General features: G+C 41.1%; 1 protein-coding gene across 1 annotated transcript in view; it reads left to right on the top strand.

Moving 5' to 3' along the window:
- SLC7A14 (solute carrier family 7 member 14) overlaps nt 1-15,763 on the top strand; it is a 47,996-nt gene that overhangs the window by 17,724 nt on the left and 14,509 nt on the right. The window contains exons 2-4 of the mRNA XM_011380347.1: nt 3,836-4,072; nt 5,845-6,062; nt 14,503-14,649. Coding sequence (XP_011378649.1) covers nt 3,836-4,072; nt 5,845-6,062; nt 14,503-14,649 — 602 coding nt within the window. The remainder of the gene's footprint in view (nt 1-3,835; nt 4,073-5,844; nt 6,063-14,502; nt 14,650-15,763) is intronic.

Below are 15,763 nucleotides of genomic sequence, written 5' to 3'. Positions count from 1 at the left end.
CAGTTAGATTCCCCCAATCTATTTAAAAGATCCCACCCCCTCAATCACTTAATTCTAGTCCACCTCTGCGGGCTCAACTTCCTCAGTCCCCAAAGTAGCCTTCATGTGTCATTCCAGCTATGCCTTTTCATCTGCCGGAAACCATCTTTTCCCATGTTTTTCTGCCTGGCATCATTCAGCTCACCCTTAAGATGCAGTTCAAAAGCTCCCTACCCCGTTCCTTTCCACCCTCCCAGCAACGAAAGACCCATGCTCACTAAGAACCACGCTCACCCACAGAGCTCCAAGAGCACCCTGTAAACAATCTACAATATTAAGACTGGCCATGTGGAATCACCTGTATATTAAACTCTTTCCTGACTGAAACGTAAATGCTTCACAGACAGGAGACCTGCCTTACTTAGCATTTGTGTCTCTGGTATTCACTAAAGTGATCGATTTAGTAGGAACTTAACCGTGTGTTTCAACTCATGTAAAGGAAGGAAATTAGGAAGTCAGAAGTTATTTAGGAAATCGGCAAGTTAGTTGATAAAGTAGGTTAGGGAATTAGCCTGTAAGTTGAACTACATGTTAATGAGGAAATCTCTCTTTATCTGAGTAATTAGCATTTGAGTGTGAATAACCACTAGATTTAATATTTCCAAGTGAAAGTACACTTTTAAAGAGTACTTATTTATCTAATGGCTTTCTTTGGTGCAATGTGGAAGGAAATACATTTCCTGAGTGGAGAAACCGTTCTCTGTCTTTTCCCTACTCTCAGCTGGGTCTTTCTCCTTTACATCGTCTTAGGCTAGAGAATATTGGCCTCCTAGTTCCAAAAGAATAATCAAGAGCCAGGGCAGGCTGTGAGTGACAGGTTGAAAGTAGAGAAGAAGAAACATGTAGTGATTATCTTTACTATTGGGTGGCACTGTCTAAGGCACAATTGAAAAGTTCAACATTGTGTGTAGGTTCTCTGGGAGTATTTAACTGAAGGCCGGCCCATTATTCCAATATATGATTGAACCACAGACTCTCTAAGTTGGAAAGAATTAACATTGAAAGGCACTAAATTTTTCTTAACCCCAAATTGTTCATGGACGCTCAGTTACTACATAATCTAGGATAAAAACCAAGACTTCCCTTTCAGTGATTTTTATTTCTTATTGAAATTAGAAAGATTCTCTCTGTGTTTACACACCAGATATTTGAAGATAGTTGAATGATTCACAACATTTTCCAGGATATTTGGGGTTGAAATCATTTACTTGTCACCACTGAGCTTCAATGCCAGGTAGGATACTCTCTAATGTCCACTGAAAGCCTGGATTCTCACATACAAATAAATAAGAAGGATTTTTAAAATATTATGATATCCCTTACAATGTATCCAAAAGAATGATTCTTGAGAGCAGAAATTGTCTTACATGGTTATCTAATTGATTTTCTCACCGTTCTCCCCAAACCCCAGTCATCAGCATCTAAGCAAGACCCTGGGAAATGAATGACTAAGATTACATGTGATCCTGCTCCGTGCATAGGACAGGGCCTTTCCCTGCAAGTCAGTACAGCAAGGGGCTGGTCCCTTCACAAGGCCTACTGAAGTATTGGCTACTGGGTTCTGATGGTCAATTGGGCATTTTTTAATTTGATTGGCAGATCAAATATTAAGCAGAAAACGTATTATTGCACAAACCACAATACTAGCTTTCCAAATTAAATTTGCGAATTGATGCCTGTTTCAAAATCATTGCTTGGAAAAGTTCTATTTATAAGTCTTGTGTATTATCGAGCATAAGGAAGGGTGAAGATAAGCTCATAGCATATAAGAATTATTGGGGAAAGCTGTGGATTCTACATCAGAGAAGTTAGTTACCTCCTAATCCCTTCCTCACTCTGCACTAAAAGAGCAACCTGCTCTTTATGTGCGAACTCAGCTCTCTTCAGGAGGAGAGAACACAAAAAGCCCTCCAAGCAAGAAAACACCAAGGTCCTTGTATTTAGTGCTTACTCACTTCTATAATTTCCTCACTGAGGAGTTCCTTAGGCCTTCCTTCGAAGACCACTTCCTCTTAATTTTAGATTCACTCTAACAATTTAAACATCGGCTGTTGGAAGCAGCAATCTAGAAAAGGAAGAGGTCTGACAGCAACAAGGAGAAGCGACTGACCTCCAAGAAGGAGATGGAAAACTGTTTTACAAAGTAGAGGGAGGGGGGCTGACATAGGAACTCAAAATAATAGCAGCCCAGGCCATTTAATGTAGGAACAAACGGCTTTGATGTCCCTGAGAGCACCTCTATAATACAGAACAACATAGTAATTGATGTAAAGTTAGAGTATGCTCAATATATTTTGCAGCACAATTCCACATAGCAGGTAGAATCCTGCCATGACAGAGTAGAAAGATCCTAAAGAGAGGATCTCAGTCTAATTCCTTTATTTTACAAAGAAGGAAACCGAATGTAAAAGGGTAGAACAGGTGCAAGGTAGAGTTAATACAACGGTGCAGCCCAGTTGTCTCAGTGCTTCTTCCATATGGACACGCCAACAACCCACACCACTGAGAGGGAGGAAAAGAGATATTGTATCACGTTTACTCATTCGTTGTCATTACTTTTGACATCTTTGTTTTTGCTTCTTTGCATTGATTTCTGCCCCCTTCAAAAGGAAAAAGAAACCTGCTCTCTTTTTTCACAAAAGACTGAAATATTATTCCCTGATTTGTGATGAGAGAACCTCAGGGTTAGCCCCTACCAAAATTGGGACTGAAAGTAAAGTTTACTTTGAGTTCCCTCCTACATCCTCCTACATCCCATTCCTGCTGTGTTCCCTCCAAGCTGTCCCATGTCTGTCCTCCAACTTGCTACCCCACCCACTAGCCCCACACCCAGAGTTCCTAACACAATGTAGGAAACTCAGCTCTCAGAAGTTTTGGTGTATTCTTGGTCTCTTTCTAATTTGATCTCTGATTCCATCAAACAAAGAATGAGGCAGTATACCAGTGTTTTTCAAATGCAAGCGGAGAGCTCATTAAAATGCAGATTCCTGATCTCCATCTCCTGAAATTATGATTCGATGCATGCTTCTGATGGAAGTGGCCATGGCCCTTGTTGAAAAACATATGGCTTCTGGGGCTTCTCCAGCCTCGTCTCCTCTCAGTCCCTCAGGCATACTCCCCTTCACCCAAATACTTCATACTGTCTCCCTCTACCTTCTTTGTCTAGTCAATTCCTCCATATACCTCAAAGTGGCTGATGCACATGTTTCTTATCTCTGTTCTCATTGTTCCTGTATATCTCTACATCATCGAGCTTATACAGCCTACCATGTATGCTGACTTTCTGATATATCTCGCCTTGATAAAAATTTCCATTTTTATCAACCCCTCCCACCCCAGACATAGCACAGTTCACTCACAGTATCACTCTCAAATGAGAAGCACCTTCCGCAATACATAAAAATTAAAGAAAAGAATGTTACCCTAATCAAACCCTGGTGACAGCAATTATGGGGGTCATAATGAATTAGGCCTTGTTTGCTTAGGATATCTGACACCTAAGGAACAATGACAGAGACACACACAACAAAGGGGAATTTTTCTAAATAAAGATTAGTTTAGAATAGTTTATTAGAATTAGTTCCGATTGCTTCCCATGGATTCAGGTTAACAAGTTTTTCCGACGTGAGATTGGAAGATATTAGTACTGAATTCGAATTGATTCATATACATTGAACTTTGTGTGCTTGTTCTAAGATCCCAGAGATTCCCAATATTTTCTAACCAAAATGGTTAGCCACCAAGAGGTTAGCTCATCTTTTAAAGTCCACCATCCATGTGTGTTTGTCCCATACAGGCGTTTGCTATGCAGAATTCGGAGTTCGCGTCCCCAAGACCACGGGGTCGGCCTACACCTACAGCTATGTCACTGTTGGGGAGTTTGTGGCATTTTTCATCGGCTGGAACTTGATCCTGGAGTATCTGATTGGCACTGCGGCCGGTGCCAGTGCTCTGAGCAGCATGTTTGACTCGCTGGCCAACCACACCATCAGCCACTGGATGGTGGACAGCGTGGGAACCCTCAATGGCCTCGGTGAGACAGCCACATCCTCTTACCCCAACATGCAAACTTACTGAGCCAAATAAAAGGGTTCCCCTTTCAGGATGCAGTTTGGAAAAGTGAATCAAGAGCCTTAAATATGTCTTTTTTCCCCAAAAGTAATTCATCCTCTGTGACTCTATCCAGAGGAAATCAGTCTAATTTCCATAAAAGTTTTCAACAAAAAATATATTCATCAGAGCCTTATTTATAATAACAAAAAATTAGAAACAGCTTCAATATTCTACAGTGGAGCAAATGATTGCTTAAACTGTGGAAGTATTACATAGCTAACAATTAAAAGAGAGGCTAGAAAGACTGTTGTAATAACATGGAATATGTTTTAATGTAATGGCATGTGACAAAGGATGCAAATTGTACATGTGTTACATTTATAACTGTATAAAAATAAAACTAATGCAAAAAAAAAAAAAAAAAGAACTGTAAAGAACATCTCCAGGGGTATTATCAGTAGATTTTTTTTTAATTTTCATAGATAAGCATGAATTATTTTTGAATGAGAAATATATTTTTAAATATATTTTTTACAATGAAACAAAATGGATTCCAGTCTAGCAGTGGTCAAGGACAGGTAATGGAACTGAGCGAATACTAAACAATCAGTAGTTCACATAACAATTACCTTGAGACTTCAGGCTCTGTCCATCACCTGCTACCCACTTTCCACCCTGATGTCTGATTTTATCTTTTTACATTCATGGGAAGCTACACATTAGTTGAGGAAGCGTTAGAGTCTTGCCCCAAAACTTCCAGGGACTGATTCAGGTGTTGGTTGTGTGCAAGTCATTTGGCTTCTTTGTCCCTATATCAGAAGAATTGACATAATGCTGAGCATCCACATACCGTGAGAAGATAAAAAGTATGAAGACCAAATGTCCTCAGTATACTGATTTCACAAAATTTTTGGTCCGAAAAGGTCTTCCAAAATCAAGTAGTCTAACCCCCTTGCTTCACAGATAAGGCCCAGAGAAATGAGGCACTTGCAGAGAGAATCAGACTGTTTTGGCTTTGAGTCTGCGTGCATATTTGCATTGTGTGCTTAATAGCAATTTAATTTAATTTGACCTCTCTGGTTATGGGCGAAAGCGCAGCTGAAATTCAGGAGCCTGACTGCTAAGGCAGTGCCTTTTCTGCTCTATAGAGGGCAGGAGTCCACTGGCCAACAGACAAGACCCAGCAGGCAGGGCAAGTTCAACGGTCCATTTTCTGTGCAATCACACACATAAAAAGGGAAAGAACACCCTTCTTCCAATAGTTTTCAAAAACACACATTTTCAAATTTTCTAATAATGAAAAGATTACTGGAAGGGAAAGAAAAATTCATGGACTATAAACTGAACAACAATGATGATAAAACAGTTTTCAAATAATATGTTGGACCCATATACACATCCCAAATGTCCCAGGATGGTTCTGACCTCGGATGTTCTGTGCCATGGTTCCATAGGCACTGTTGTAATTGTCATATTATGTATCCCAATTTTTAGTCCGGGACATCAGGTCATCTTACCTATATACCAATACATTGCCGTTTGCAAATAGACACCTGTGAACCACAGCGTAGGCACATGCGCACAAACGCACACAGGCAAACGCGCACGCACATAGCTCCTTCTCCTCCCACGGTGGCAAACTGACCACGCTTCCCAGAGCTTAGTGCAGATGCCCTGGGGCGGCTGGGGCTGGCAGTTTGCACGGCCCTTTTTTCCCTCTGGACAGTATTAACTCATGTCTTTCCCTTCCAGGGAAAGGTGAAGAATCATACCCGGACCTTCTAGCTCTGGTGATCGCGGTCGTCGTCACCATCATCGTCGCGCTGGGGGTGAAGAACTCTGTGGGCTTCAACAATGTCCTCAATGTACTGAACCTGGCCGTGTGGGTGTTCATCATGATTGCAGGCCTGTTCTTCGTCAATGGGAAATACTGGGCTGAGGGCCAGTTCTTGCCCCATGGCTGGTCAGGGGTGAGTTCATTCCTAAACCTGTCGCTGGCTCCACCTTCCACCCTGTGAATGGTCTGAGACATATTTTCAGGAAAATGCTTCTCTGTCTCATAGTCTTCATGGAGCTCTCTTCATCACCTTTCATTGGAAAGTTCTGAAGAAGTGGTTATTTTATTTGTTTCACAAGTATTTAATAAGATCCTATTATTTAACTAATAGATTCAGTGTTTTTGGTCCCCAACAATACACCTAATACCATACTAAGTGCTTTACATGTAATATCTCATTTAATCTTTCTAATAACCTTACAAGGAAAATATTTACATTCTGGTCTTACACATGAAAAAACTCACACTCGGGTTGATTAAATGGCTGTGGAGTACACAGTGTAAGTAGGCACACAGGACCCAAAGCCAGGACTGTCTGAGTCTAAAACTTGCCCAATCCTATAGAATCTCTCTATAGTCTATTCAGAATAGAGACAATCCATAAATAGACAAGACAGTAAAGGAGGCCAAGAGTGAATGAGTGGGGAAGGGATGTGTGTTGCCTGGGTATGGAACTAGAGAAATAACTGTTTTTAAATCTAATCCCAGCATTTGACCCAAGGTGGAGAGTCCATCTGGGGCCTGAGGGCAGTTGAGCAGGCCCAGTGGATGCTGGTTATAAACTCCATTCCAGTGGCATTGTTCACGCGGAGAAATTCACCTGGCACGGTCTGGGGGTTGAGAGTGGCCTGAACCACAAGGACATTTTCAGATCTCACTCCTGTCATCAGGGTGATGTGGCTCATGCTGAAGAAAAATGGGAAAGTCCTAGTGGCAAATTCTTTATACTGAGAAGTAGTTGTAAGTCGCACCTGGATTCTTCCTCTAGGATGACTAAAAATGCTTACTTTAAGAATTGATCGGTAAAATTCACCAGCCCATTCTTTTTTTTTTTTTTTTTTAATAGTAGAACATAAATCAGAGAATTTTGAGCTAGAAAGAATCTTAGAAGTCACCTGGTCATATCCCCTCACTTAACAGGTGGAGACACGAGGCCCAGAGAGGCAAACCTGCCTAGGATGGTGCAGAAACAAGTCTAGGATTCCACCAGTTTTGCTTTTGCAGCTTTTGCGTAGACTGGTTTTCCTCCAAGTTGTTCAGGGACCAGAAATGTCTCTTGGAGAACACTCAAAATAGCGTCTGTTATTCTGAACCATGCCACACTGTTCAATGCAGAGAAATAAGCAAAGAAGCAATTTCAGCCAAGATTTCTAGTCTTCTGCTTATCTATAAGAATTCCAAAGAATCACAAAGTTCATGCCGCCTCCTTGAAATAAATAAATCTTGAAACTGGTTAAAGCCAGAAGAGACAAAGAAACACTGTTGACCCCATTCTGGATCCCGAAATCTATATTTTCTTATGATACAAATTGTTCCTTTCCTATGAAATAAAAGAAACAGCAGATTATAAGAGTGACAGAGAAAAAATGTTTTTCTGGAACTCCTTTGCATTTTCATCATAGCACACAAAAATTTCTCACTATTTTCTTAACAATGTAAGAAATTATTGGGTCATGGACTTACTGTAAGACTTTGGCCAACAGCTAACTTGTGCTTTCAGATTTTCTTACCTATGAAGTTGGAAAACTAATTATACCAAATGTTAGCAAAAGAATAAAAATTTGGATTTTTTTGTGTGTGCACATTGTGTGGTTAACAATAGTGATAATGACAGAAAAATGGAGCTAGAATTTATCCACTACCTGCTGTGTGCCCGCTTTGTGCTCTGTGAATATTATCTCACTCTTATAACAAAACTTTAAAGCAGGTACGGCCATCCCCCCACCACCACCCCCCCGCCACCTTACAGGTGGAGAATCCAAGGCTCAGAGAAGTTGGGTAACTTACCTGAGGTCACTTAGCTAGTTGGTGCCAGGCCTGTAATTCCTGCCCAGGTCTTCGTGGCTCCAAAACTTTTTCTACTACATCAATGCCTTGTGTATGTTGACTCTCCCTTCTGAGTATTCTTTAAAAAAAAGGAATAAGCTAATTCATCTGACATGTTATATTTTCATTTCCTTTAAACTTTCCCAAAGTCATAGAGTCTTGGAACTGGAAAGGGCATTAAGAGATGGCCTATCGTTTTTTTTATCTTCAAAGGAGAGTATGGTTAAACCAGTCCAGGCCAAACGTGCATTGCTTACCAAGACATCATGTCAAAGCAATTCAAAAACTTTTCTTAATTACTTGAATCATGTTTAATTTTCAAAATCTTCCTAATAGCTTACCTAAATGGCCCATACTGTAGTCTATGCTCCATGTGAAAACTGGAAAGAGTTAACATCCTCCAAGTAAATACTCTTTGTCCATGCTGAAGAAGATGAATCTTTTAGTCTTTCCCTTTGTGCTTTGTTCTGTGGCCTTTATTCTCTTTGAGGGGTCTCCTCTTCCCTTCTTAGGGCCTCCACATCTTTCCTCAGTCAGGAGCCTCCTTCATCAAGGAAGGAGCTAATCAAGCTAGCCTTAAAGGCTCTCCATTTACACATCCCAGGTTCTCACTAGCTTTTGCAGCAAGAAACGAAGATCAAAAATCAGGCATAAAAAAAAGAGATGCCATTTCTAACAACATTTTCTTTATGACAAACCTTTCCATATATACTGCTTTAATTTTCACAATAGCCCTGCAAAATAAGTACAATGATCTCCACTTTTACATCGAAATAACCGAAGCTTAGAAAAATTAAGGCCACAGATCTTGATCATAAAAGAGTTGAAATTCAATCCCAGTCCTGCATGAGCCAAAGTCCTGATTTATGTACTCTGCTACCCTCTGGTAGTAGACACATGGGACCAATTGGCTTTTTTGTACCTTTGGACACTGACCTCACTCCAACCCAAACCTACTACCTTGAGCAGGCATGTCATTGGCCACCAAAAAATCTTGGCTGGGAGTTCGGATTTTTTACTGCAAACCCACTTTTCTCTGCAGGAACTTCAAAATATGTGCCCTATTGGCTGTGACTAAAAGCATCAACTGAGCACAAATGGATATCCCAGTGTGAAGATGTTGCTGATTCATTCTCTCTGCTATCTGACTGGCCTTGGATTTCTGCATAGTAAATTTCCTCCCTGGAGAACTGGCCTGGACCTGTTCTTTCTCAATTTTGGTTTCAGGTCACTTTTCCAGTCAAGCAAGGCCACTTTGAATGTAGATCCTACTTTTTAAGGTCTGACACTTTCTCATGAGCACATCACCCACCAAGTTGATAAACACACTCTCTACTCTGTTATCTAACAATCATCAGTAAAACTGAGTTGCCTACTTTACAACCGCATGAACTTCTTCACTCCTTAGGGAAAAACTGACCCCCACCCTTGACTAGGGACTAGTTCAGAGTTCCGATTCACTTTATTCTTCAATCACTTTAGGTAGGCTGGGATGGAGGAAACCATTGTGTAGGAGATGGTTTATAAAGTTACCATTACATGACTTGAAACACAATTCTCAAGTACTTTGAAAGGGTTAATGAGCAATCTGGCGAGCCATGGACCCCTTATAAGCCTACTCTTTCCCTGCTCCAGCTACTTCCATCCAAAGAAAATAGCTTAAGGAATGGTTTACTCACTTACAGGTTTTGGGTCAAATGCTTCTTTGGTCTTGATGAGCTTAAGAACAACAAACATTTTTTTCCTATATCAAGTAACTGCTGGCCCTCAGCTGAACCCCTGCTTCCATCTGCAATCCCTCAGCCCCCAAATATTGTTGGATGTGTATTCCCTGTATGTTATTTGTTCTTGATGCTATCTTATGGTTTTTTCTTTAACCAAATAAGACACTACCAGCACAAATAGCTCCTAGGAAAATGGTCAGTAGCAAGTATTTGTGAGGAATGCTGATAGCCTCCAAACAAAGGAAAAGTTCTTTTCCATGTTCTCTACATTTGAATCCATTTTTTTGGATCTATTAACACATTCCACCATCACTGTAAACAGGCTGCTAATAGATCTGGAAGTATGAGCGAGGTAGAAAATGCAATTAAAGTTGGAATTTTGTTACCTTGGGAGTAAATTATATAAAGATGCCTAATTACCTCCTAAGCATCTGGCAGAATGGCTAAGGCAGAATATGAAGGCCGCCTCATCCTACTGCCTCTCAAATATCAGCAAGGCATAGGGGCCAGCTTTTAGGGACCCCATACACTAAGTAGCAGGCCACTAATGACATTGCTTGTGACAAATAATTAAGCAGCAGTCCTCCAGCAGCTGCTTTCCTGCAAAGCTCTATAGAGGCACAGACAGATCTGGATCCCCTAGCAGAACAGCTATACGGGGTTTACTTTGGAAAACAATTTCTGCTTATGACAGCAAATTAAAAGTCAATGCTATTTTTTATTTATGTAAAACATTAAAGGCAACTTAGGATAAAGTACCAAGCCAGTAACACGCAAACATATGCACACATACACACACACACACACACACACACACACACACACACACACACACACACACACACATATCGCCCACCAGTTTTATTCACAGATGCTCACTGCCAGGTACCTCACAATCTTTCATGCATGGAAAGGCATCCTAATCACAAATTCCAGTGGCCAGATCTGAGATTTGGATAGAGAGGAAAGCAGGTTTCGTGGTTTCTTGAGTTGAGACACACCTATACAGTTTACTTCATGGCTCTTTTGTATTCACCAATCAGGAATCAATTGTTTGCAAGAAAGAAAAACTCATTCAAACTAACCCAAGTAAAAAGATGACCTTATTTGCTAATCATATTAGCTTCTCTTTGATAATCTATTTATTTAATCTATATCTTGTTAGGCCAGGGTCTGTTTGATCTTGGCAGGTGGGCTGGTTTTTCTCCCTTTGCCTCCACTCCCCAGATCCATTCTCCACCCTTCATGGTCTGTTCTGTGCTCCAGAAGACCCCTGCTGGTTGCTTCCTGTTAGGTTTAGCCAATGGAAGATACTATCAGGAGATCAGAAGGTGAGAAGAGCGCAAGGCCATGGGTATTTCCTCCTCCCTCCCTCCCAGCCTTGGCTCCTAAAATCCCTTCGTTGAAATCATTTCATTTGAATGATCTAAGTTAAATTCTGTTTCCTGCCTTATGCAGTAGAACTTCCAGATGTCCTACCTTTGACCTATGCAGTCTTTCTTCAACTATAATTGCTTTCTAGTTCTACACATGCAAATTCAGCCTAACAGACATTCTCTTTGCAAACTTACTCTCTCTCTTCCCAACTTGATTATAGTTAACTTTCTGGTATCTAATCATTATCAGTAATTGCCATCTACTCTTTCACTCACTTGGAAAATAGTAGAATTCGTGTTTTAAAAAATAATATAAATATGTATTAATATTATTCAGTTTGTTATCACTGTCAAGGTTGCATTTGGATTATGCAGTATCCCTTAGACTATAAGCCCCACAAGGTCAAGCTCAGAGTACTTCTTGCTCATGACTATCTCCACATCACCAAGCACAGTGCCTGGCACATCGGAACAGTTAATAAATGTGGGTTGAGGAGAAGGAATTTGTTTGTGCCCTTGGGTTTCATCTGTTCTAGAAAAACTTACACCATTTATAAAAATACTATTGGTAAAAGTTAATATTTATTGAGCATCTTCTGTATTCTAGGACTACACTTTATTTTATAATCTCATTTAATCCTTGTAACAACCCCATGAGCTAAGGACTATTATTCTCTCTATTTAATTGATGAAAAAACTGGGCTCTTCGAGATTAGACACTTGTTCTAGGTCACCAAGCTACTATGCAACAGAATCAACCTAGATCTGACAGTCCACAAAGTCTACACTCCTAATCTAATCCTATCCTGCTCACATGCACGGTCCTGGGATTCCCTCTGGAGCCTACAGTATCCTTCTCCTCCAACTGCTACATGGTCTTTGCTTCAAATTGAAAGCCGTGCTCCGTGACATTCACTGAGTCTTCTCTTCTCCAAATTAGACATCCCCAGGTCCCCACCTGTTCTTCACATGATGTGATGTACAAACTTTTCACCTTTTTCTAGGGTAAATTTGCCCCAAAATTCTTGTTTAGGACTCTCCCACCCTCTTTTCCTCATGAGCTCATCTAGTATCTATGACCTTTCAGTTCAGAACTGATGGCATGAAATAAGCATGACACTGTAGCACTGGGACATGCTAATTGGGAGTGACACATCTTCATACTTACTGTCATAGCAGGTCACTGTATGATTTACAAGAGAGGGGTGTGTGTGTGTTTGTGTGTGTGTGTGTGTTTGTGTGTGTGTGTGTGTGTGTGTGTGTGTGTGTAGAACAGTGTTAAAGATATAGAGCGCAGAACCTGTTTTCTGGAAGCTGTCTTAAAGCAAGGCTTCTCTTGATTTGGAGCAGCTTCGTGAGCCTGCAATCCCAGCATTGTTCATCCTTGCAGACCAGAAACATTTTCTAGACAAGTAAAAACAAACTTATTTCTAAGCCTGTGAGCCTCCATGCACAATAAAGTGAGATATGTTTTCTCTCCTTGTCTGAAGGCCAAAGACATTTTCCATACCCTGAAATGAAGGACTTCATTGAATTGAAATCAGGAGTTATCTCCTCTCCCAAAAAGTAGCTCTCTAGCAATGGAACTGCTTGTTTGAGAAATTCTTTCTACCTGAATTATTAGGCTAGACCAGGACTTCTTAGATTTCTTTTGTGTGTATACCATTTGCCCCATTGGCAGTCTGGCAAAGCCTATAAACCCCTTTTGAGAATTATGTTTATAAATGAATAACCTAATTACATAGAAAATCACAAGGAATCAATATATTGAAATATAGTAACAAAAATATTTTTAAATTGTGATAATATAATATGCTTCTTTATTAGTACATTAAATATTAATATTTATGTCTAATACTATCATAATTTGAAACTAGCAATAAGAATAATTGCTATTCTAAGATTTCTGCAACAACTCTAATATAGTAGAAAAATGTCTGATTGCTACTGATGACAACATTATAGGTACAGTTAGTTTACCACCTACTTTCACAATTAAAAGAAATGCTAACAGTCAGAGGTTAGTAAAAATAGAGATGTCATTTTTTCTCAGCAAAATTCACAGGCTCTTCTGAGTCACATTGACCTCAAGATAAAAAATCCTGAGTAGGGAATTGAAACATTAAAATCCTAATGAGAGAGACTGTAGAAGAGACCAGCTCATTTTGCAGATGAGCAAAGATTGTTTTTGAAGGTTTGAGAGATCTTCAATATTGTGATGTACTTTGAAAGTTCTGGTACTTAGTATTTTGGTTTTTACTTATTAATAAGTCAATGGGAAAGCTAAGAGTGAAAATTTAGAAACAGGTATCTGCTTTGCATATGTTTTGAATTTCATCATTTATAAACTAAACATGCAGAAAAGAGGGAAAAAGGCCTCGTCTACAAAGAGCCTCACTCTTGGATCCCCACTGAAGCTTGTGTGCATCCCATACACACAAGTCCAGAAAAATCTCTCTCATCTTCTGCTAAAAAGATATCCCCAAGCATTCAAAGAGGCATAGTTTTTATTTTCAGCTGATAATGAAGATACCAAGGTGGGGAAACTTCATTTATACTTCAGTAGATTCTTTGGAAGAAAGTAACACACTCCTCACTAGAAGATTTTCACTGACATCTTGACTTTATAAAGTCCCAACCATCCTTGGAGCCAAGTACTCTCTTGTCAGACATCCAGCAGATGTCACTGGATACCACCTCCCGGCTTTACACTGCCTCGTACCTCGTCTGTTCTCCTGCCTTAAAGCCCAAGTAGGTCAGTCACTGAAGCCTCCAAAAGAAGAAGAAAAATGAAATTGTCTTCACCTGTTTTCCCATGGAAGACAGCAGAGTATCTGAAGATCTGAAAATCTTTTCTATTATTTTAGATCTGGAAAGTTACCGTAGAGATGCTCTATTAGGGGCACTAACAGTAATTTGGACAGGACACTTCTTCGTGCAGAAGCATCTGAGCTCCTTAGACTAAAGCCAGAAGTGCCCACCCCATGTCTCTGTGACAGTCACAAGGACCTCCCCACATTTACAGACATCTCCTAGGGGTAGTCATACAGTCCCTGGTTGTGGTTGCGAACCAATGGATAAAAAGCACAGAGAGGTAAATGAGTTCCCCCCAAGACAAAGGGATAGCCAACTTAGTGATCTTTTTTTATAACCCAACTTATTTCCCAAAATGGTTTGTGTGTGTTGAATGACCTAGTTTTATTTGGGCATAAGTCTTCTTATCTCCATTTTACACATGAGAGAATTGCAGTGTCACAGTTAGAAAACAGAGGAGATCAGAACTCAAGTGTGTAGCACAAGTTCAACAGTGTTACCCCCTCTGCCACTCAGTAATGTCTGCAAGGCATTGGCCAATTGTGGGTAACACATGTAAGACTCCGGTGCTATCGTGACACTCTGAGTCTGACAAATATCATCATCCTTACAGGTGCTGCAAGGAGCAGCCACGTGTTTCTATGCTTTCATTGGTTTTGACATCATTGCCACCACTGGAGAAGAAGCCAAGAATCCTAACACATCCATCCCTTATGCTATCACCGCCTCCCTAGTCATCTGCCTGACTGCATATGTATCCGTAAGTACCAAATGTTTGTGGACCCTTCTCATGACCTTTTCATATTTGACCTTAAAATGTAGCTCTAGGATTGGGTTCCTTTCTGTCAAAAAGTGGTCTTTTCTTTGTGCGTTCTTGGTGTTTTTATGCATGTGTCCATGCTTCCTGTATCACCACCTACCCAAGAGGAAAATCAGGACTCCAAACTGAAGATGGGAGAAGCCCCAGGCCCTCACTTCAGCCGCGGCCTTCGAGCCTCCATCCCTGCCCATTCTGCACACAGGCTCTTGGTGTCCACTGCCGCCCAGGGATGGAGTGCTGGGAGTGGGCTGCCGTCCAAGGAGCTCAGATCATAGGCTGGCAGTAACGGGTTGGGTGTGCGAGCATTGTGGGCCTCTGTGCACCCTCCTCAATGCTCTTCTGTCTTCTGGGAGCTTCCCGGCAGCAAAGAGGCGAGGCTCCCCCAGGGTGGGGAGAGAGTACACCGCCTAGAGATGCTCTTCCCCTTAAATCCCTGGGGAAATGCAATTTCTTCCTGCTGTTGCTTCCTTTTTCACTGGCTCAAGCTCTCCCCTTAAGGCTTCCCTGCCAAGGGCAGTCCTCAGAATAAAGTCCCCAGGGTCACATCCTCAGATGCTCCTCACACTTTTGATGTGTCATCTCTCAGCTCCTGTCCTAGAATTTCTATCATCACATGAACACGCCCCACAGCCCCCGGCAATGGACAGAACCAGCTGACAAGCCAACAGGTGTGCGTTTACACAAATACCCCCAGGCTCTGAGGGTCCCAAGCACTCAGTCATTGCAGTTAGGAAAGAGCCGGAAGCAGAGGTGCCCTAGAGTCCTGCAGTTCCTGCTGCCACAGCCTATGAAAACACCTCCTTCCCTTCCCCCCAGGGAAGGGAGCGGGGAACATCTTTAGCAACTAATTAAAGAAGCCAGGTCAACTAATCATTAAGACAAGCTGCAGAACAAGATTGTCCTGGAAACCATAGGAAAACACAAGAGCAGTTTTAGATGTGGTCTTTAGATGTGGTCAGTTCCCCACCCAAACATTTATGGATAGATCAATTATCACCTCCCACGGTCACACACATACAAGTGGCTTCATCTTACCCATATCCTGATTATCCCT

This window comes from Pteropus vampyrus, unplaced genomic scaffold (genome assembly GCF_000151845.1).
Source record: "Pteropus vampyrus isolate Shadow unplaced genomic scaffold, Pvam_2.0 Scaffold12, whole genome shotgun sequence".
NCBI classification, from domain to species: Eukaryota; Metazoa; Chordata; class Mammalia; order Chiroptera; family Pteropodidae; genus Pteropus; species Pteropus vampyrus.
This window is presented reverse-complemented; position numbering and strand designations above follow the sequence as displayed.